This window comes from Schistosoma haematobium, chromosome ZW (assembly GCF_000699445.3).
Source record: "Schistosoma haematobium chromosome ZW, whole genome shotgun sequence".
Classification (NCBI taxonomy): Eukaryota; Metazoa; Platyhelminthes; class Trematoda; order Strigeidida; family Schistosomatidae; genus Schistosoma; species Schistosoma haematobium.
This window is the reverse complement of record NC_067195.1, coordinates 72,015,054-72,037,944: the sequence shown is the minus strand read 5'-3', so window position 1 is coordinate 72,037,944 and position 22,891 is coordinate 72,015,054. Positions and strand designations below refer to the sequence as shown.

Sequence of the window (22,891 nt, the reverse complement as noted above, 5' to 3'; positions counted from 1 at the left end):
AACATTTAAAGAATCAGAATAAATTTTAGTGTATACAAATATGGTGTGTCATTATTATCTCACTTATTTAGTTTTGTTTCCATTTATTGATTCAAATAAAAATTAATACTGTCTGATAATCATTATTATCTTTCCGAAACTAACTAACTACCAATTAATTGTTAAGTATGAATTGCTATTTCTGATATGTTTTATTGAATGTTCTTAAACAGGTTATCCTAAATCAATTTACTAATCTTTTTGATAACTATTACACAATAATGATAAAATGAAATGGTTCCAGATAAAAACTACTTATCATAACTCTCAACTATACCAACCAACTAAGATAAACTAAATTCATCTATTATCTATTGCGTATTATTTATTTCTCGCGTTAGTATACAAATATGAATGGATGAATAGTTTTACATTGAGAATTTATTCAGTTGTGTATTCCTGAAGATTTGAACAGTTTAAAGAAAATCGTAGGTTTAGGCAAATGAAACCAAGTTTCATTAGTTCATGACCAAGATCATTGATTCTAACAATAACAAGAGTTTACTACATCATATAAATCTATATTATCTGTACTTTTAAAAAAAAACAATGAAAAAAGGAACTGACTTTTTCGTGTTTCGATTCATATTAGTTGACTTTGCATAATCAAATGTTTTCAATTTATAAATAATGATTGATCATGGTAAATTGAAACCAACTCAGTTTCATTTTGTAATGTATTCATTTTAGATTCAAAGTAATTTAAATAGAAACTGTCAATTATACAGTGAAGTTTAAATAACACGAGTTGATAAATAATAGAAAGGTGGATAACGTTCACTTGAGTCGATATATTTTGATATGTTTACACTATATGAAAAAAAGAGTAATTTAATAACCTATCACTTTTATATCAACCCATAAAATAAGAAACAACCATATTGAAGTATGATTTGGTAAACTGTTTAACTATTCCTAGCTAGGAAGTATATGTAAAAATATAGAAATAAACTTCATGTCTCAATAGAAAGAAATCAAATATTCATAATTTTAAGATCATGAACCGATCAACGTTAGACCATCTTTGAAAGCCTGGGAACACCGGACGGCCATTTCATCCTATTGTGAGACTCCTCAGCAGTGCGCATCCACGGTCCGGCTCGTGGGATTCAAACCCAGGTCCTTCAGTATCGCGGGCGGACGCTTAACCTCAAGACCACTTATATTTATAGCAACGAATTCATTTTGCTGAGACTTACCTTTATTTTGTTTTGTAATATTATATTATTATAGTACTTTGACTTTAATACAACCATTGTGATTGTTTCTCCAGTCTTTTTATTTGTAATAAATGACTTCACAAATACTGAAGAAAATCGCATTTTATTTAGTGATTGCTTTTATATTATTTTTGTATTGGTGAAATTAGTCAGTAAATGAACCCTATAATATATAGTCGTTTTCTAATGTCGGCACAATTAGATACCTTTAAACATGAATTTGTTTAATAAAGCTTGTAAGTATTGATAATGAACAAACCTCAAAGTCGTTAGATCATAGTTATGTGTTGAACTTTCAATTTAATTTATAAGAAATGATATGGTTTGATACAAAACTAAACCCTGAGTTAATCACTGGTTATTCTTTATTATTAGACTTTTTAGTTTAACTCATTCCATATAAATGTTTAAGATAATGTAGACTGATGTTAGTCCTATTCATTAGTATCTAAATTATGTTGTTCAAGTGTTACATATTTACATATAAATCTATACAACATCCATGATAATGACGTCGTTCTATTTAATTGAAGTACCTGAAATAGTCATTTTAAAGATTAATTTAAAATTTTATTTCTGCAGTTAATTTAGCATTTTCTGCAAAGAGAATATTAGAGTATCATAGAGATTATTAACACTTAATATTATACTCCAATTTTCTCATCTATCAAGTAGAAGAAACAATGTCTACTAATAATAATAATCAATTATTATTATCAAATATCATACACATAGTTCCCTTTATTATTTTGAAAAGTGCAAGAACAAAGATTCTAGCAGAATAGCATGAATTCATTTTATTTCGTCTGATTCTCATCAGCTGCTTATAACCTGTGATATTTAAAATCATAATTACATAATGGGTTTAAATTACTTACATGAGAGAGTTTGGTTGGAAGTTATATTGAAGACATATTTGTACAGTATAGCAAGGGTATAAATAAAATTAATAGATTGAATACTGCAAATATATACCTTAAAATAAAGAACATTCTACAACATTGATTGTGACAACTTTTCAAACGGCCAGAAACAAGTGATTGCATAATCAGTAAACATTGATAGGAATATAGTGAGTAGAGCTGATTTGATAAAATAAGATTATTAATTTAGAAGATAGTTGAAATCAAACTCAATGATGTAATAAATGAAGGAAAGAGCTTAAAGAAAAAGAAAATAAATAAATAGCATTATTTCATTAGTTATGTCTGAATAAGAGAAAATTTATAGTCAGTATATAACAGTAACTATGTGCTAATTGCTTATGTATATGGAACATTTCAGATGAAATAAGAAAAATCAATCATTCATCACCAATCACTGATTGGTAAGGTTACACATATACTTATTTAAACTGTTGTAACGGGTGTGACTGCAAGTTTTGATAAGCAGCGTTTATATCGACCGGTTACGGTGGACAGTGACACGTAAACACGTAAGGACGACCTAGTGCCCTGATTGGCCCTGCTTCGCTGTCTGTCCTAGCCAGTTGAGTCAAGAACACAAGTCACAGCCTCTGAGTTATGAATCATTGTATTTCAGACATACTCTATTTATATACCAAACAAACAAACCACATCGTACCATAAAATAGAAAACAACATTTGTACAATATTTAACAAGTGAAATAAACATCGACCAATAGGAAATGTACATTTAAGGTCCAAGGCCACCATAGACTTAACACGATAATTATTGCTATATTTTTCCTCAGCATCCATAACATAAACAATATACTCTTCATCATGTTGGAAATCTTATATTAAATGATTTATGAATACTGGCTGTAATGAGAAAAAGAAACATCTGTTCACTAATTAAGATTACTGAAACATGTGCCCAGGAGACATTAAACAGCTGATTCCTGATAGTTTGGTAATTCTCATGAATAACCGTTCACTAACAGAACTGAAAACATGATGATGAGGTTCTGTCCTGGCAAAACTGTTCATTGTTCCTTTGTTAATTAGTGATGCTACAAACGATGCAAGTTTGTGACGTAAACAATCGTCATTCCATATGAAAACTTACTGATAATGCGGGATGGTCAAAGTTTCCAATTTTCTTAGATTAAACCCATAAAAATTCATAATACAATACCCAAGTTCATTCAGGTTATGATCAAGCCAACTTTTTTCAAACCATAAATACATCAAAAAGATCCAAGCAGCCAACATATATGATTCAAAATTCACATTATTTCATAAGCCTGTGGCGATCTAAACTCAGTAGATGAGTCGACGATGTGATGTATTTTGAAGACACAGGTACTGGATTAGAGTCCCGGAGTGAACATAAAATCTGAAGTGCATTTGGATTAATATGAGCCCCCAACAGAAATATACATTCATTCGGATTCCACAGCTAATCACAATCCATCTCTGTTCAAAATGGTTGTGATCTAATAGCAATATCGAGGCACAAATGCTGAGAGAAACTGATCAATTTCAGTTTCAAACATGAATAGGAACATCCAAACAAAACGCCATCAAAATCATCCACCTGAGCTACAAATCTTCTCCATTATCTCAAAACTATATGTCATTCCCTATACCTTTCCACTTGCTGAAAAATATCAACATTGGAGATCCAGTGAGTAATACAGTAAGATTTTGAAAATGAACGTTAATTAACTTACTTCAAACAAAACAGTTTATAAAAACTGACCATTTATTAAACAGAAGGGGTTTTGTGGAGATTTTAGGAATTTTCACTGATTGAAATAATGAGTCAGTTGAAGCTAGTTCACCAATGAAAACCTGGAAGCACTGGACGGTCGTTTCGTCCTAGTATGGGACTCCTCAGCAGTGCGCATCCAATCAGTGAAAATTTCTAAAATCTCCACAAAACCCTTCTGATAATAATCATCGTATGCTCACTAGTGACTGACTTCAAGAGATACTCCAGGAGTTCTAGTGAGAAGCCGTTACCAGTGGAGTTCAACCAGGTCTGTTGTGAGATATCAACTCACTGAAGACAATGGTGTACGGTGACGCAACTTCTTGGATTGCTTGAAGTTAGACATTAACACCGTTGGATGCCGGCCGGCTCAGTGGTCTAGTTGGTTAAGCGCCTGGCGCGAGACTGATAAGTCCTGTGTTGGAATCTCGCGGGGTGCGGGATCGTAGATACGCACTGCTGAGGAGTCCTATACTAGGACGGCCGTCCAGTGCTCCCAGGTTTTCCATGGTGGACTGGCTTCAATTGACTAATGATCACAATCAGTGAAAATTTCTAAAATCTTCAAAAAACCCCTTCTGACATTTATTAAACAGTTTACTGAACAGGTAAAAATTTAGAATTCTAGTAGTAATAGTAGTAGTAGAAGAAGAAGAAGAAAAAAATTTGATAAGGAAAATCTTCAAAGGTGCATAAGCAGGCAATCTGTAAAAAGAAAAACTTGCTAATTTCTTATCATTAAACGTACAAATATCTGTATTCTATCTTTGTAGCATGGTTTTAATGACTAGGTAATGTGTATGAAGATTAGGAAATTCCCAGCTGACAATCTTTTCAAATCATTGATTTTATACTAATGTCAATCAAACGATTGAAAATATTTTTTTATCATCGTTTATATCATTACGTAGTGGATAAAACTCATCATCAGATAATTTTCATTATATTTCAAGGAGTTACATACGTTATTTACAACTGAAAATACATGTGGCTGAAATTATAACTCTCTTCAAAATACCATTAATTTATTTATAATTGTTTCGCTTGACTTATGATGATTATTACAGTTTTGACTACTGACAATTTAACAAACTTAGAATTTCTCAAATCTAACCATATTTAATCCAAGAATATCGATCAGTCTAAAACATCTACTTATTATTGTACAGTAGTTCAAAATTATAATGAAATTTTTCATGACGTACCGTCTGTCTATGATTTAATTATTTACAGTATGGAGTTGTGAAGAGACTGTTAAGTTCTTTTAATGAGATCATAAATCGATCAATTTTAGACCGCCATTGAAAATCTGGAAGCACTGGGGGCCGTTTCGTCCTAGTATGGTGCTCATCAGCAGTGCGCCTTCATGATCCCATGCGAAGGATTCGAACCCACGACAGCGACTAGCTTTGTGAGGTGATTCTCGGACTAATAATGATAAACAGTGACCAATGGAGACAATCTGTTTCAAGTAGTCAGGTATCTACCTCAGACAATGGAAGATGGTCACACAACTTAGTAGATCGGTTGAATTTAGACATTAATACTGTTGGATGCCGGCTTAGTGGTCTAGAAGTTAAGCGTTCTCGCACGACACTAAGGGTCCAGGGTTCTAATCCCGCGTGCAGGTTGATGGAAGCCCACTTCCAAGCAGTCCCATACTAGAACGCAAACGGCCGTCCAGTGAGCTCAGGTTTCCAATGGTGGCCTAACATCGATCGATTGACTGATTTATTTGAACACATAGACATTGATACAAGAGAGCATCACCTACAAATGCGTCACACAATAACACTTAGGTTATGAAGACATAGAATGTAAAGTAGGTATAGTAAAACAGAACAACAAAGAACAGAAATTTCACAACTGATTGATCACTGGGTGGTGATGATCGAATCCGCCAAGGAGCACCAGTTCCCTCAAGATTACAGGTACACCTTACTGACGAGTGCCAAGTAGCACGAAACCCGGGTCCAGGGTTTCCTGTTGACTACCTCCAACCACCATCTAAACAGAAAATTGTATATGTGAGTGAAATAACAATAATAATGGGAGAAACAATTCAGTTAGCAAATGTACAACTAGAAAGAATTATTCCAGTTAGAAAAGTTACGTCCACTTCCAATGAAGAAAGTAAAAGAAAAAATACACCAGGATCGCCACTGGCTTCCATTCTCATCCATATCTCATAACCTATCTAGCCACTGTGTTGTACAATTTATAGGACCCAAACAAGAAAGTCGTGAACGACAAACAAAACACAGTTCTCTACAGCTTTCTTTCATACCACAACACCATGTCATACACTGAACAACTCCACTTCTTCTAACCACTACCAGCGTATGTAAGTAATACACGATGTGATATTCTCTGGGACGACATCCGTAGTACACGACCAAGCCACCAAAGTCCATATTTCAAGATGGTCACACCAACACAATTGTCGTCTCTGCGCACGAACATCCGCATTATTAACATGGCGTTGCCACTAGATGTCATCAATCCTTCGGAGATTACGATCATTAAACACAGAGAGTCATCTAACATCCTCAACTCCAAGAGGCCAGCTTCAACAACAATAAAGCAAAACTGCTCTCACGACGTGTTGTAGGTCAGATCTTTTACAGTCAGACTAACATCATCAAGGCACCAACAATGGCCAACATTGGCATAAACCGCTCTAGCTTTCACTACACATCAATTGATCACATCACTCATACAACCGCCTGCACTTTTGCACCTACCCAGATACACCATCTTCTCAACTACTTCCAGCCCCTCACTACTCAGAGTAAGTGCAGGATCAGGGTCCTGCCAGTCTTGTAAAAGTACTTTGCACTTCGAAGGTGCAAGGCAGATGTAATACCTACGGACACTGATTAAATGCGGATTTTATGAATTGAGTATCAAGGTCGCAAAGTCTTTTTCCGGTCAACGAACCCACACTACCACTACCTACGTCCATCATGACTGCTTTCAGATTTCATTCATTTCTATCTCACTCTTTCTTATATTCTATTCGATAACGCATGAAAAATTCCAAGATATTAAAAGGTTGGAGGTAGTTAGCAATAAACACTGAAACTCATTGATAGAATCCTATCACTAAAGAAGTAGTCAAAAGCCACATTGGCTACTGCTTGAAGACTGATCAGTATAAACACTGCGATCCAAATTAAGTCAGTCCCGAACTAAAAAAATTCAGTAGTAAAGTCTCAGGATGAGGCTGAAAACTTACAAGAAGCATCAGTCCCATCAGGACTCCAGATAAATTTACTGACGAGTATCACCTAGTAAAGAACCTATATTCAAGGTCCCCCGCTTTAAACCACATCATATCAAAAACAGACTTGCAAAATAATCAATCATCTCACGACAAATCTCGTTTTCCAACTATACAACGTATCCTGCAATATCACAATTAATTAACAGGCTATTGATTTCCCTTTGGGCTCAAGGCATGGGATAGGGGAAATTTTGTAGATAATGAACTGATAGGAGCATATCTTGTGTTGGGGCTCAACGTTAAATATCCAGATCACACGCATAACTGGTCAGGTCTAGGCCGCTAGGCTACGGATGGAGAAATAAAAGTGGAACAAAGGGAAAGCTGTAATCAGAATTCTGATTGTTGAATTAATTGCATCGTATAAGTTATTGTCTCAATTCATAAGAAAATCCTTCATCTTTCCAGATGTTTTCAAAATAATGAAGGGAACTATGTATATGAGAAGCTTTTATTCAATTCCGATTAGACGAAGCGGTTTCAGCATTTTCTAGACTTTTAGTGATTTTATCGATGGATATTTGTGACCTTGAGACCGTTATAAATGATAGTTTACATTACTTTGAACCTACAGAATAATTATACACATATATTAGGAAGTTTTTACTTATAATTGAATTGAAAACTCTCATAACTTTAAATGACAAGATAAGATCACTTCATCAGTATAAGTCATTAAAATTTTATTCATACAAATCAAAACAAAATAGAATAACATGAAACACGTTGAATATAATTGATATAAACAAAATGGACATTTGTAATCTATTCAAGATGACTGAAAATGTTTATTATTCACTATAAAATAATCGTTGAATATGACCTTAATGTGTTTCTATCTAACAAAACAACAATAGTAATAATAATATTAATAACGGTGTTAATGATGATGGCGATAGTAGTAATAATAATAGCTAAGAGGAAAAAGAACTAATTGAAATAAATTATTACATAATAAAGAGTATACAATTATGAACAAAAATACATAAGAATTATACAGATATATTATAATAATAAAATGTTCTAATGTAATCAAATGATCAATGAATATAACATTGCACAAATAGAGTCGAAGGTGTGGATTTATTTACGTTTTTCTTTATTATGACATGTATCATCAATAATTTGAATACATTTAAAACAGATTTATTCAAGACTGTTTCACTTTATTCATTATTGCAAAATGAGAATTTGGATTACTAAGTAAATCTTGAGGATGACCAGTTTCAATCACTTGTCCATGATCTAATACAACAATCCTATATTTTTAGTTTTTGGAAATAAAACAGTGTAAAAACAATAGTTAATAAAAGATAGTTGAATAATATAACATTCATATGAATGTTACGTAATAACCAGTATTAAACAAAAACACTGTCATTAGCCTTTATCTGCTTAAAAATGGATACAATGTTGATATTTTAAAACCCTAAAACCTGCTGTGCTAATGTGGTATGGCAACTCGAACTGATGTACGTACGTACGTACGACTGACTGACTGACCGGATTTTAAAACCCTTATATACTCAAACAATCTCGAATTTACTAAGTAACGCCGGGGGCTATTAAAATTTTTAAAAAAAGAAACTGTAGACCACATTAATCTATTTTTAAAAGAGAAAATTTGTAAATCTCACATTACCCTGGTAACTTTTTCATAATTCTTTCGATCATTTATTTTAGTTTTATACATTTTACTCTATTAATTTGTCCAATGTTATGGTTGTTGTTACATGCTGTTGAGATATTAATCTACATTCTTGAGCGGTGCATATATATTTGGTGCCCTCTTGTACTAATATTTATGTGTTCATTCTATCGAAACATGCTTTTATGATTATTATTGTTTTGTGTTTTAGGTTGTGAACCGCTGAATATAAATGAATTCATCTTGTTCCACTATGTTTGTTATTCTTACTTCAGTTAAATCAATCTGAAATCTAAACAGTACTAAATTAATTCGATTTTTTGAGTATTAACAGTTTGCTTATCACAACTACATGTGATACATATTTTTAAAAGGTTTAATATATATACATATTTCTTAAAAGAAATATGTTACATTAAAACATGATTGCTTATTCATAATATAAAATTTCTTATCAACTATCAATTTGCGTAATTAGTTTTTGACCATGTGACATATTTATAACAAACCAGATGTAACTGAAATCAATTTTCACCACATATTTGAAGAAGGCTAAATTTATACGATTCAGGTCCAATATTTCTCGAATTTCATCAAGCTACTGCTGAATATCAATTAAGATATAAACGAAACTGTATTTAACTTGATCTCATAGAATCTAATATTGAAGTATATACATATTGATGTTTATAATAAAAACATTAATTGTAGAAGCAGAGTAAAGTGATATTGTGTTGCCTGACCTCGATATGTGATGTCAGCTGGTGTAAGAGTGTGTTGAAAGAAACTTAGATGAGGCCAAATGTAACATTAATCTATGATGTTATTGACTATTATACTAAGTCATGTTGGAGGATGTGGAGTATTTAGCTAGGATCAGTATGATTTTTGTGACCGATAGTTGATGACGTTGGCTTGGAAACAATTAAAACGGCGCAGATGCATTCAATTTTTATGTTCCCTTAGATATTGAATTTCAGAATTACTTTACAACTTTTGTTTTATGAATTTACTTCTTTTTAAATAATCTCCAACCCTAATCTTTTATGCAATCCCTTAGTACTATTCTGATAAAGATCGTGATAGTTTCATCTTTTTTTTGTGCTCAAATGGTGTGACAGGTTGACTGATGTATATATGTGCAAGGTTCTACGTAGTTGATAATCGATTAGGACAGATAAATTTAGCAGACCAATTGACAAGAAATTATAGAAGAATGAAGATCTTATTATCAGATAAATTAGCGAACAACTACGTGTATTATTATCTTATCTACAATAGTGTTCATCGTCATTTGTTTTATGAAATTCGAAGGGATCAAATGAATTCTATTCATTTTATTTATTGTTAACTTTTCAAAATCCTACTGATATCATCTTTGATCCAATAGAAGTGTTATCATAAAAAATTCTTTTCACATACTCTTTACTTCAATGTCAAGATAATGTCTTATGTAAATGTTTAAGGTAGAATTTCACTTCAAAACAGATTTCACGTTTTTGCTATCATTCTAAAACATTTATGTAATGTAAAAATAAATTACAGATTGTAGGTATCCAGTGGAAAACAAGCGATATATTATATATAATGTTTTTGTCTTTTTTCTATTCTGAATGATAAACATCAGAGTGAATTTTCATATTCAAAACCCTCATGGTTTAACTAACTGACACACAGAAACACAATGGAATAAAATATAAAACAGTAGGTAAAGATACGACAACACAACAATAACTCAATGAAGTGACAGGACAGTGGTCTCCTTCTTTAATCCTAAAGATAAGTTTTAAGAATATAGTTACAAACATTTAAAAAGACAGTGATTAGTTTGAATGCTATCGAAATATATGCTCAATATGTCTAGTAGCGTACGTTCAACGCCCAAATATATGAGGATAAAGGATGTTGAGAGACAAGTTATTTCTGATTGTAACTACATTCGAAATTAAATTTAAACTACTGATAATGTGATTACTGGAGCTTATTGTTTTTAAAAAGGTAATCATTGCAAAAGTTATTGGCTTTTATATTTGTTTTAAAAACAACAATAACCGATTACATCATTTTTCATTGTAACGGTTGACAGGTTTGAGGAGTGCAAATTGTTCATTACTGCAGGGGTGAATGGGTGTGAATAATGAATTTAAATCACAGTTATTTGATTATTCTAGGGAAAGAATGGGCTGAATGTCGCCTTCCGAAAATCATACACCATTGCGAATCGTGATAAGTCATGCGGTCGATTTGCATACGAAATATAAGAAGAAACGCGTAGATACCGACTAGAGATTATAGTGTCAGCTTTTTGAATCTTACCATCAATGTTTACGACTGCAATTGATCAGCCTCTTTTTTGGTTGTGGAAGAGAAATCAATCAACCCGAATAGAACTGTTACATAGGCATAAAAAGTATGCACTTTAACCAATTGTAACAGTAAAATTTATGTTACACCAAATATTAACTAAGTTACACAGGATACATTTACCTATCTGTGTTCATTACAGTGGATAAACGATGAGCAATAATAATAACAGTCGCGTCTTTAAACTGATCTCCTATTACGGTATTCATAACTAAATTATCTGTAGATGGATCCATTGCAGCTGTAGCTTCGTCAAGAATAAGTAAACGAACACGACCACCGGAAGACAGGAATACTCGAGCTAGACAAACAAGTTGACGCTGACCAGCCTGTTGAAAAAATCACATTAGAACATTAGGTTAAACTATTAAAACTTTATTACACAAAAAATGCAGGAACTTAATTTTAAAAACATTTTTAACATCAATAGAAACCAAATCTATGGAGAGATTGAGAGACGAAACGTATACTTATAAGTGTTCCTATGGTAGTATATACATAATAGTTTTCACTGAGTTAGTGATCGTAACTATAGAGAATAAATAAAATGTTTTCTCTCTATAGACATAACCGTCGTAAATTTAGGTAATAGCTAAATATTTGAAGTGAAGCTTGAACTAGGATATGTAATTTATTCGTAATACAAAAAAAAGTGGATGCATTCATATAGCATACAATTCAGCTTAAAATAAACAATTTACCGTTGATTGTTTTTCTATTCATTTATGCATGAAACATCAATTCACTCAGGTGTACAAAATACACTAACCGACAAACAGTTTAACAATAGTTGACACCTTGATGTGACAAACATTAGAAATTATAATAAGTATATCCTGTGTATTGTATTTTCTTTAGTGGTTACCATTATCTTCATCAGATCACATTAATTCTCTACGTTTAGTTGTTTTTACATGAACTAAACATACTTGAAATATTGTGAAGCATAAAATTTTAAAAACTATAAATGGAAGGATTATGCTGACAATAATACAAGACGAAGACGAGTTAATTCACTGACGTTTATTTGAAACATAAAAGCTTTGTTGTCTTTCTTTTCTTATTCTCATGCAGTTAGAATCGTTGACATGTTGTTGTACATTACGTGTTCTATCGACATGCGAAACCTTAAATCTATTAACATATCAGATGTATGTGTATTTATACATGTGTGCCCCAAGTGATTGTTTGATCACATTAAATGTATACCTCTGTTCACATATCACCTGGATTAGAATTCATGCAAATTAACTACTACTACTACTACTGCTACAAAGAAGGTGATTGTTCATTTTTCTATAATTAATAATAATAAAGAATATATACAGAACAGTTAATTAGTAGGAGAGAAAATTCTAATCAAATAAATTTAACAAACGATTTATTTTCACTACTTTCAGTATAATTCAGTAATATAAATTTACGAGTTACACCAGTAATTTCTTAAAGATGAATGTAATACTAACCAACTTTAAAACTATCTAACAAAAATAAAACATCATTTTAACTAGTTTTTTCTTTTGCTTTTAAGTAAATGAGAAAATACGGAAAGTATGGAATTAATTTAATGGGTGAAACCTACTGAATATCCTATTGAAATTGATAATGATAAAATAAAGTAAACAATTGTTGTGACTTTAACTTGGATCGATTTCTACCCTGTGCCAATTGTTGCGTCCTTGACTGAAAGATTAGAGAGCAGTGTATTATCGATCGGATCATTGACGTGTATAACACGTAAGGACGACCTAGAGTTCTGACTAGTCCTGCTTCCCTGTCTAGCCCAGCCAGTTGAGTCCAGAACACAAGCAACAGCCTCTGAGATATGAATTATTGTATTTCAGACATACTCTATTTATATACCAACCAAACAGGCCACATCGTACCATAAAAATAGAAAACAACATTTGTACAATATTTAACGAATGAAATAAATAATGGCCAATAGGAAATATCTATTTAACGTCCAAGGACATCATTAGACTTAACATGATAATGGTTGGCACATTATTCTGCATCCATAACAGCAATATAAAGATGAATAGTGGCTAGCAGTAGAATCTAGGATGCGCGTTTCGTCCTATTTGGGACTCATCAGCTGGATGTACCTGCATCTCAGAGTTTATGTCCATTCTTGGACTCGGACCCAGTACCGTTAGCTTCAAACGCCATCGCGTTATTCACTTAGCTACTGAATCCTGATAGCTACTTGCTTGTGCAACGGGGTGAAGTTTAAATTCACTTGGTACTGTTTACTTGAATCTTCCCACTGATGTTTAGGACCGTAATTAATCAGTATGCACATATGCCAATAAGAGACTGATCAATTGCAATCCTAAACATCAATGGGAGGATTCAAGTAAACAATACCAAGTGAAAGTAAACAATGACTGTAAATTTTTAGACTTTAACAACAAGTATATTAATTACCCCAACAATAATAATACACAAGTCGATCTAAGCTAGATCACCATTAAAAACTTGGAAGTATTGGACGGCTGTTTCTTCCTAGTATGGGAAACTTCGACAGTGCGCATCCTCGATTCTGCACACGAAAATCGAACCCGGGAACTTCGGTCTCGGGCACGAACGTTTAACCTCTAGACGGTATTCAGTGGTGTTAATGTCGTACTTCAATCGACCCATGATCGTGCACAACCCTTCATCCTTGTCTGAGGTGGATAACTGTCTCACAACGGACATGGATTGGATTCCACTGGTTACGGCCTCACACTAGAACACCAGGAAATCCACCTTGAAGCTAGTCATTAGTGAGCACATGAATTCAACTGAGAAAATATTACAATTTCCACAAACTTCCATAATAGTAATAATAATAATAGTTATGAGAAATAATTTAAAACTGTTTGTAATTTCTATTTCATATGAACACATATGATTAGTGAACTAACATCGAATAAAACTGACGAACGTCCTATGAAATAACAATATAGTATGACTATCTAATATACGAATATTTGATTAATAGTGGTATCGTTTTTGTTATATACATATATTTCGAAATTAGTGTAGAATTATAGAGAAAAAATTATTCATATGAAACATTCATTCACTCTAATAGTTTTATTTCGTCCCAGTTTGACAATTCCCAGAATCCGAAATGCATAACTCAAATATGTATTCGATCCAAAGACCTATAAGTTCACGAGACTGTATTTACAATTCATTGATCACTAAGTAGTGATCAATGTCATGTAAATCAAGTCCTTCTTAGTGTTGATCAAATTCTATCAATCAAATGGAAATGTGGAAACTAGTCTAGGTGACTAGAAATTCCATGGGCTATATCGAGATTTAATGTGGTGGTTGGAAGTTGTTGACGGGGAACTCTATCTACCACCGTATCAGCGGGTGCTTCGAGATAAGTGACGATTAGACATGCGATATGCATGTCCCAAACACCTTAATCAACATAGGTTTACACCATTATTAACCGAATTCCCATTTTAAACTGGGCGTTAATGCAAATCAATCTTGAAGCAAAACTTTGAATCCAGTGGTCGGAAAAACGCATTTCAATTGTTTTACTGTTACTTAAAGCATTTAGAAGACTGTATTTTGTTAATGTCTCTATCAGATAAAACTGCGTCATCTTCACACTATAAGACAACATATTAATCTTTTATTAAACCATCCTATATAAAAAAGACGAAACGTTTGCTATCTCTGAAACCACAGCTAAAACAGAACTAAGTAAAATCATGAAAGTGGGTAGGCCTGAGGCACATCGAACATAACGCAGATAAACACGTGCTTGCATTAGAGCACAATCGAAGTCCAGAACGAGTGACCATCCTACTGACTCTGGAAATTCTATATTGTACCAAAAATATAATATTGAATAAAGCCATTAATAATGATAATGAATATGACTGACAGAGACGTAGTTTCTGTGCATGCCCTTGTCTGTGGTTACCAGGTGAAACAATACTTTAAGTTATGCCTAAAATCGGTTTTTATTTTGTGAGTGGTTTATTATATGTTTAGACTACACAGTCGGGAGATCCCACCCAAATATCAGTCGATTTTTGATATGGTAAAACTATCATTCAATGTCATGAATGATACTTATCTCACCACTTAGTACATCATAACTTTATCGATTCTGAGTTCATAGTTCCATGTGGGGCATTGTTAAATGGCTGCAAACTAGAATGAGACAAATGTTTATCACTTTCTATTTCTTATATATTAGTTTACGGTGAAAAACCAACTTGTTGAAATTAAACAATATTCATATACCAAATACATATTAATCAGGAGTTAAATATTTAAAAGAATGTAAATATCATTTACATACAGATAGATTTGCTCCACCTTCGCCACATTCATAATCTAAACCGGCATTAGTCGACCGAACCCAATCAGTTAAATGAGCAGATTCTATTGCACGCCATAAATCGATATCAGGCAGTTTACCAAATGGATCTAAGTTAAATCGAAGTGTACCAGCAAAAATTATCGGTTCCTAAAAAATAGATTTTGAACAAAACATATATTTGGTACTTTTGTACAACATCCGGTTATTATCATATTACTGAATCAGTACAGAGGAATATAATGCGGTTAATAAAGGATAACTAACTTCGTCCTATATGAATGACAATACTTACTGGAAAGTATCAGTTGGATTTAGAATGTAACCATTACACCAGAAAATAAATAGAAATTACCGACCCTTTGAAATGTATCAAGTGTACTATCGAATATTTGATGTCACGCTGACCATTACATTTGATAGTGTAGCTTAAAAATCAAGTGGAGATAAACTTAAGAGACAGAAAGATATAGAATAGACAGAATAAACACTCAAACAGAAATAAGTAGCACCGAGTATACAAATTTTAATTCTTACCTGTGGAAGAATACTAAATCGGGATCGAAGTTCATGAAGGCCAATTCGTGACAAATCAACTCCATCAACAAGAATTGGACCACGTTTAGTTGATGTTCTATGTATATCTAATCTATCTTCTTCTAATATCGTAGGCTCGATTAAACGAAAGATACTAGATGCTAAAGATGATTTGCCTGCTCCAGTACGACCAACAATTCCTATACGGCGTTCTTGTGGATTACCACTTAATTTAAGATCAATAGATTTCAATGCTGTAACTAATCGTCCAGAATTCGATGTCTTTTGACTAAGTGATAAGTCATGATTATCAGTTACTTTGTTCTTTGAAGGCAAATGATATTGGACAGTAGCTTTGTTAAATGTGATTTCACAACAAGGTCTCGGCCAATCAATTGGAGGAGGACTGTCCACTCCATGATCCCAGTCAGCTTCCTGTTCAACCTGGAAAAAATAATCAAATGGGGGAGTATTATGTTCAAAGGTAGATGAAATGGAAACAAATAGTATACCATTAAAATCAGATTGTATAAACGTTTAATAATTTGATGTGTATTATTCTGTAGAACTCTATCAATCAAGACAGATTCCTTTACAGATTTCCTTCTAATTAATTAATATGAAGTTATCTAATAAGAAATGCAAATTTATATTATGAAAATATCTACAACTTCTTATTCAAAATAATAGGTAGAAAACCAAGTTCATCGATAGCGAAACATATAATTGAGACGGGGCACAAAATTAACATTAATACAGCATTTAGAACGTTGTATAGAAATTGTCAAGGTCGAATTCTTAAGTTTATTGAAGCCTTGGCTATTCGTAAATTTAAACCCCCCTTATGTGTACAAAAACAATTTGTCGTAACCTCGAATTTACCTTGGTAATCCTGCTCACCTGCTCACTAGTGACTGACTTCAGGAGACACTCCTGGAGTTCTAGTGAGAAGTCGTTACCAGTGGAGTTCAACCAGGTCTATTGTGAGATAGTAACTCACTGAAGACAATGGTGTACGGTGGCGCAACTTCGTGGATTGGTTGAAGTTAGACATTAACACCGCTGGATGCCGGCTCAGTGGTCTAATGGTTAGGTGCTTGCCCGCGAAGCCAGTAGGTCCTGGTTTCGAATCCCGCGAGGGGCGGGTTCGTGGATGCGCGCTGCTGAGGAGTCCCATACTGGGACGAAACGACCGTCCAGTGCTCCCAGGTTTTCCATGGTGGTCTAGCTTCAATTGGCTCATGATTTCAACTTGTGAAATCCTTAAGTCATTCTATGGCCTAGGATAACGCGACAATTTCTTATTCTTTCTCTCCCCTTAGTTATTTTAATTGTACTTTTATTTGTTTGACCTTTATTAATTTTCATATGAAAATGCCTTGACAAGTATATGTGTGACCAGATTGTTCGAAATGTATAGCGCAAATACATCACATTTTTCGGATCAACTCCGTCTTCTCATTGTTCTATCGAAACTTCTTATTCATGGCTTCGCTTCATTCTCGTACAACTTTTCATAAACAAGTTGACTAACTGTTAGTTCAACATTATATTCATGTTAGAACGTAGAACATTTAATATAAGGATTTGGTGTTCATTTTAAAAATTACAATTTCGTTTTACCATTCCATGTAATATGCGCATGCAAGTATAAGTGGTAGATATTAGTACATAGAAAATACTTTCATTTCAGTAAATTTAGTTATATTTATATTAGGCAAGGCAATTTAGTCTGTTATTGTTATAAACTGTATACATGCATTAATTTCAAGTATGATTCCAAGTAGTTTCAAGTAATCACCTGATGACCAGAAAAGTAAATCACATGTATATCAATGTATTTAGACAGTTTTTGATTTATTTGTGGTGTATAAATAAAAATCTTCATCGTCAGTCTTACTTACTTTACTATATCAAATCGTTTCAGTTTTTGCTTAGTAATAATAAGAAGCCATTTTACCTCAGTTATAACAAGTAGTCATACCAATGTTTTGTTTCAGTTACAATAGTATACAATATATTTGAAAAGGTTGCATTATAGGAAGACTAAAATAAATTCGACGCTATATCTCTAAATTTGTGAAACAAATAACTAGTAAAAAGAATGGATAGCGACCATGAAAAGATGAAAGATCTAAGTATGAATAGTGATGGCATGTTTTTTTCCGCTAGTGGTCACCAAATCAAAATGTTCGAAAGAATACTATTTCACATATTAGTGATTCATAAAAAACGATAAAAATATTAGGAGTTAACGTTAACCACATACCTCTTTCGTGTTATTTTCCGAAACAGATATTTTCTTAAAATATAATATGTTATCTTCTACAGGGGAGATTTGTGGTGTCTGGTAATATGTCAAGCGCGTATGGGTTGTTCTAGCTTCCAAATAGGCCGATTTACTTATTTGTCTTCAATCACATTTTGACCTTATCAATTATTTGCTCATTAACCAAACTTGACTGCTTTTATATGAGCGTATTTGTGTGCATCGCTAAACGTATTCATCACATATCTCCAGCTTATTTTGTTTAGCTAAAATATTGAGTGACGCTTTATCAAATGGGGTTATCATATTTGTCTTCTACGGTCTGTTTCACCGCTCTAGTTCTCTTGTTGCCAGTCTGGGGTAACAAGTATATGAATTCAGTGTATGAAGGTAGGCGGCATCTATAGGTCGTTAACATTATCACTCAATCGAATCGGAATCAGCTGTACACTTCCTCCTTGATTAAAACTAACAATATCAGGTGGAAATTACAAACTATACGATATTTAACAAGGTTGAGTGAATGTTCACTTATCACTGAAATCATGAACAGATAAGTTAGACCACCATTACAAACATGGAAGCACTGGATGACGTTTCGTCATAGTGTAGGACTTCTCAGAAGAGCCAATCCACGATCCCGCACACGAAAATCGAACCCAGGACCTTCGGTCTCACGCACGAACGCTTAACTGCTAGACCACTGAGTCGGCACCCAACGATGTCTAACCTAAACCAGTCGGTTCATGATTTTAATGAAATTCAACAATCTCTACAACCCCAAACTTTCACATTTATAAAAACAAATATAACTCTCAGTGAAAAAGTAAGTTTTGAAATAACTATTATTGTCAATTATTAAATAATTAAAAAAGAGAAAATTCCATTCACACAAAAGAAAAAAATGCAACTACTTACTCGGATGTATTCACATATTCTTTCCAATGAAACAGAACTTGTTTCCAATTGAGATAACTGTTTAATAACCCATGTTAACGAATCAAATACTTGCAGAGCATAAACTATGATTAAGCCAGCGATACCAGGCGATATCTTTGATCGAAAAGCAACCACAATTACAGCACACACAAATACCATAAGGCTACAAGATAACTGGAATTTTAAAAAAATATTCACAAAAATACAAATATTTTGATATAAATAACAACTTAAGCCCAAAATAAAACCGAGTTAAAAGAGAAATGAAATTAAGATATCTGGGTGAAATGCGTTAATGATTTACAAAAAAGGCTGGGTTATATATAAGTTATGGTAATTTAAGTTACTAATGAATAAATAAAACTCACTGATATTAGTTAACATATTATGAAGTTATGAAACAAATTTGTGGTTTTAACTGAAACAAACGACCATTTGATCTTTTCTGATATGTAATATTAATCTGTGTCCACATCACTATCATATTAAATGACTTCAATGGTATAAATGTCATTTGTGAAGTGTCAATAGATGAGGTTATTAGTCTATGTATGCGACACTGACATTAGTCTACAGCTGAGAATTTAGTAAACAGAACTTCATTGTTTTAATTCATTATTGTATTGGTTGTTTGAGTCTTTCCATTGATATTGAGAACTGCAATTGATCAGTGTCATATTGGCATATAAGTGAACATCAACTCTAGGATCCAGGTACATCCAGCTGACGAGCCTAATTAGGACGAGACGCGCGTCCTGGATTCTACTGCCACCCACTTCTGCTTAGAGCTTCATTGTTATTTTTTACTTAGTAAATGCAAGCTTTGATTAAAATCACATTGAGTGTAGTAAATACTGTTATTACTATCACTAATAATAATAATAAGTATTATTGATAGCTTGTATGTGACGCAAATCCCAAAAATTCCGACAGTCACATATCAAACAAGAAAATATTTCCCACATACAAAAACATTATCGATTTGATTTCCTTATGCAAAGGACACTAGCTAATTACTGATTTATAACGAAATCGAGTAGCGGTAGTTCCTGTGTGAAATGTACATGACATAAGCATGTGCTCTTAAGAAACGATTCTCACTAACGAGGGTAGATTGACATTGCAAATTATAAGGTAGTAATAATTACTGTTACTGGCTGACTCTAGCTGGCAAACCATTAGAAAACAGGAAACATTAGAAAGATCCTTATTTGTGGCCAGTGACTACCTGGATACAGCAGACAAGTTGATGACACATTGGCATTTAAAGATACCGGAATTGATCCCGGAGTGAACATTAACTGTAGAATGCAGGTAAGATCGGATGCCAAGTCCAAAATAGGACGAAACGGGCATCCTAAATCCCATTGTTAGCCGCCCTCAATCTCTGTTCAAAATGCTTGTGATCTAATGGAAATAACGAGGCAACCCGCACATGCCAAAATAGAATAATCAATTCCAGTCCCAAACATCAGTGGGAAGAAAATTAGATTTTCTACTCATTGGGATATTACAAATATATTATTTTTATTTATAACAATCAACCCAACGCTCAATTTATTCGAAACTATCAAATCAAACCTTGGTAATGATACATATCAGTGGGAAGATTCAAACAACCAATATATATATATATATATATATATATATATATATATATATATATATCGTAGTTTAGAAATCTCCACTTTTAAAAATAAACGACCCTATTAAAAATGCGCCCACAAACTTTAGACCTCAAGACAATAATTACGTTTAAACCATTGATATAATAAACCACATTTTCAACATGAGTCGGTCTGCAAAGTAGAGCGACAACCACTCAATTTCGTCGATGAAACCTGATACACTCACAGCATAGTTTGCATTGACCTATCATACAAGGCGTCTGTGACAAGTATCTTAAAGTTATCAATCTGTACATTTTACATATCGTTAATAGAAAAAAAACATGTTTACATTCTGGACACAAACTAAGCTTAAAATACAGATATTAGAATATATGCGACAATGATGATAAAAAAGGAAAAGAAACTAACATTTAGATGAATATCTAGCCACCGGTTAGCAACAAAGCGTGCATATTCGAAAACCGCGTTAGCATCAATCAATTTATCAGATTTAGCAATAAATTCCTTATCACGTTTAAATGCTCGAACAACAGTGACACCTAAAGACGAAGCTGACGTTTCACTATAATTGGTTAACAATGGTGAACGAGTATTTGCATCCAATCGACGTGTTTGTCTAACAGAAGGCATATAAAATATTAAAACAGTTATGCAAAATATAAATACAGGAATAATCACTGCCAATCCTATTCCAAATGGACGTAGAGTAACAGAAACAATCACTAGTGAAATAACAACATCTCCAGTAGTCCCGATGGTATCACTAAATGAGTTCGGTATGGTATGATCTAAATTGTCAACATCATTACTGAATCGATTCAATATACGACCTAAAGGTGTGTGATCAAAGAAACTAGCTGGAGCGTGAAGAATTTTCGATAAAAGCTGTTGATGTAATAGCTACAAAAGAGATGAAAAAGAAAGTTATTTATCAACATTTAATTCTTAAGCATCAAGTCAAAATTATGACGAGAAAAAGAATGTATTCAAAAAATGAATTGTATGTAATGTCAACGTAGATATTTCCTTAGTTTCATATTCATTTAAGACAACAAAAATTCTAGTGAGCTTTCGTGTAAGTAGTACTCGATAGATCATGTTTCGACGTTATGAAAAATAATCTGATTTCGTTCAAGATACGTTCAATGAAATGTATCAAACTGATAGCTAGTTATGTACATAGGACAGAAATTAAAGTTAAACGTATGGTTACACATTCATCTGCAGATTCTAAATTATGTAATTTTTTGGATTTTAAGGTAGGAATCTCCATCTTTCAAATTTGTATTTCCATTGAATTTGAAAGCAATACCTTTCCTTCATTTCTAGTCGCGATGCCTGGTTTGGTAGCGCTATTAATTAACGATCGGAATTAAACGTAAAACGTTTCAAGAGCATTGTAATCATTATACCACTTCTTAACCATTGAATCAAAACCTATTAAGCCTAAACTTTTAAAAATTACCTCAATCATAATGTGAAATGAGCATTCACTAAATAAATTTGTGATAAAATGTCCTGACAACAGCGCGAAAGAGAGATCAGTAAACCGATGATAATTATATATATATATATATATATATATATATATATATATATATATATATATATATATAGGGAAAGAGGAAACTTACATTTGAAGCTCTCAGATTAGAATACGCATTAAGTAGCGCAAATATTAAGATTAACACCGTCTGACCTAAACCAGCCCATGCATAACCTATAATATAATATAATATCCTATCTTTAATCTGTTCTATTAATATCTGACGAGCAGTTTCATTACTAATTATAGTAGTATTTTGAAAGGCTTGTTCAGCTTCAATCAATTGTTGGTCATCTGCAAACCATTGTAACCAATAACTACAAAATGCCTGCCGAAAATAAAAACCGCGAAAAGAAGAATTAACAATGAGAAACTGAGTATATATATATATATA

The 22,891-nt window shown here is 33.0% G+C and overlaps 1 protein-coding gene across 2 annotated transcripts in view; it reads right to left on the bottom strand.

Annotated features, from left to right (window-relative positions):
- Positions 1-2,536: 2,536 nt before the first annotated feature.
- Positions 2,537-22,891, bottom strand: part of ABCC1_5 (Multidrug resistance-associated protein 1) — a 62,555-nt gene continuing 42,200 nt past the window's right edge. For both annotated transcript variants that reach the window (XM_051212227.1, XM_051212228.1), the window contains 7 exons: positions 22,586-22,825; positions 21,360-21,851; positions 19,300-19,494; positions 16,113-16,556; positions 15,558-15,725; positions 11,360-11,565; positions 2,537-8,483 (listed from right to left, as the gene is read on the bottom strand). In XM_051212227.1, coding sequence (XP_051072383.1) covers positions 8,375-8,483; positions 11,360-11,565; positions 15,558-15,725; positions 16,113-16,556; positions 19,300-19,494; positions 21,360-21,851; positions 22,586-22,825 — 1,854 coding nt within the window. In that variant the 3' untranslated portion in view covers positions 2,537-8,374. The remainder of the gene's footprint in view (positions 8,484-11,359; positions 11,566-15,557; positions 15,726-16,112; positions 16,557-19,299; positions 19,495-21,359; positions 21,852-22,585; positions 22,826-22,891) is intronic.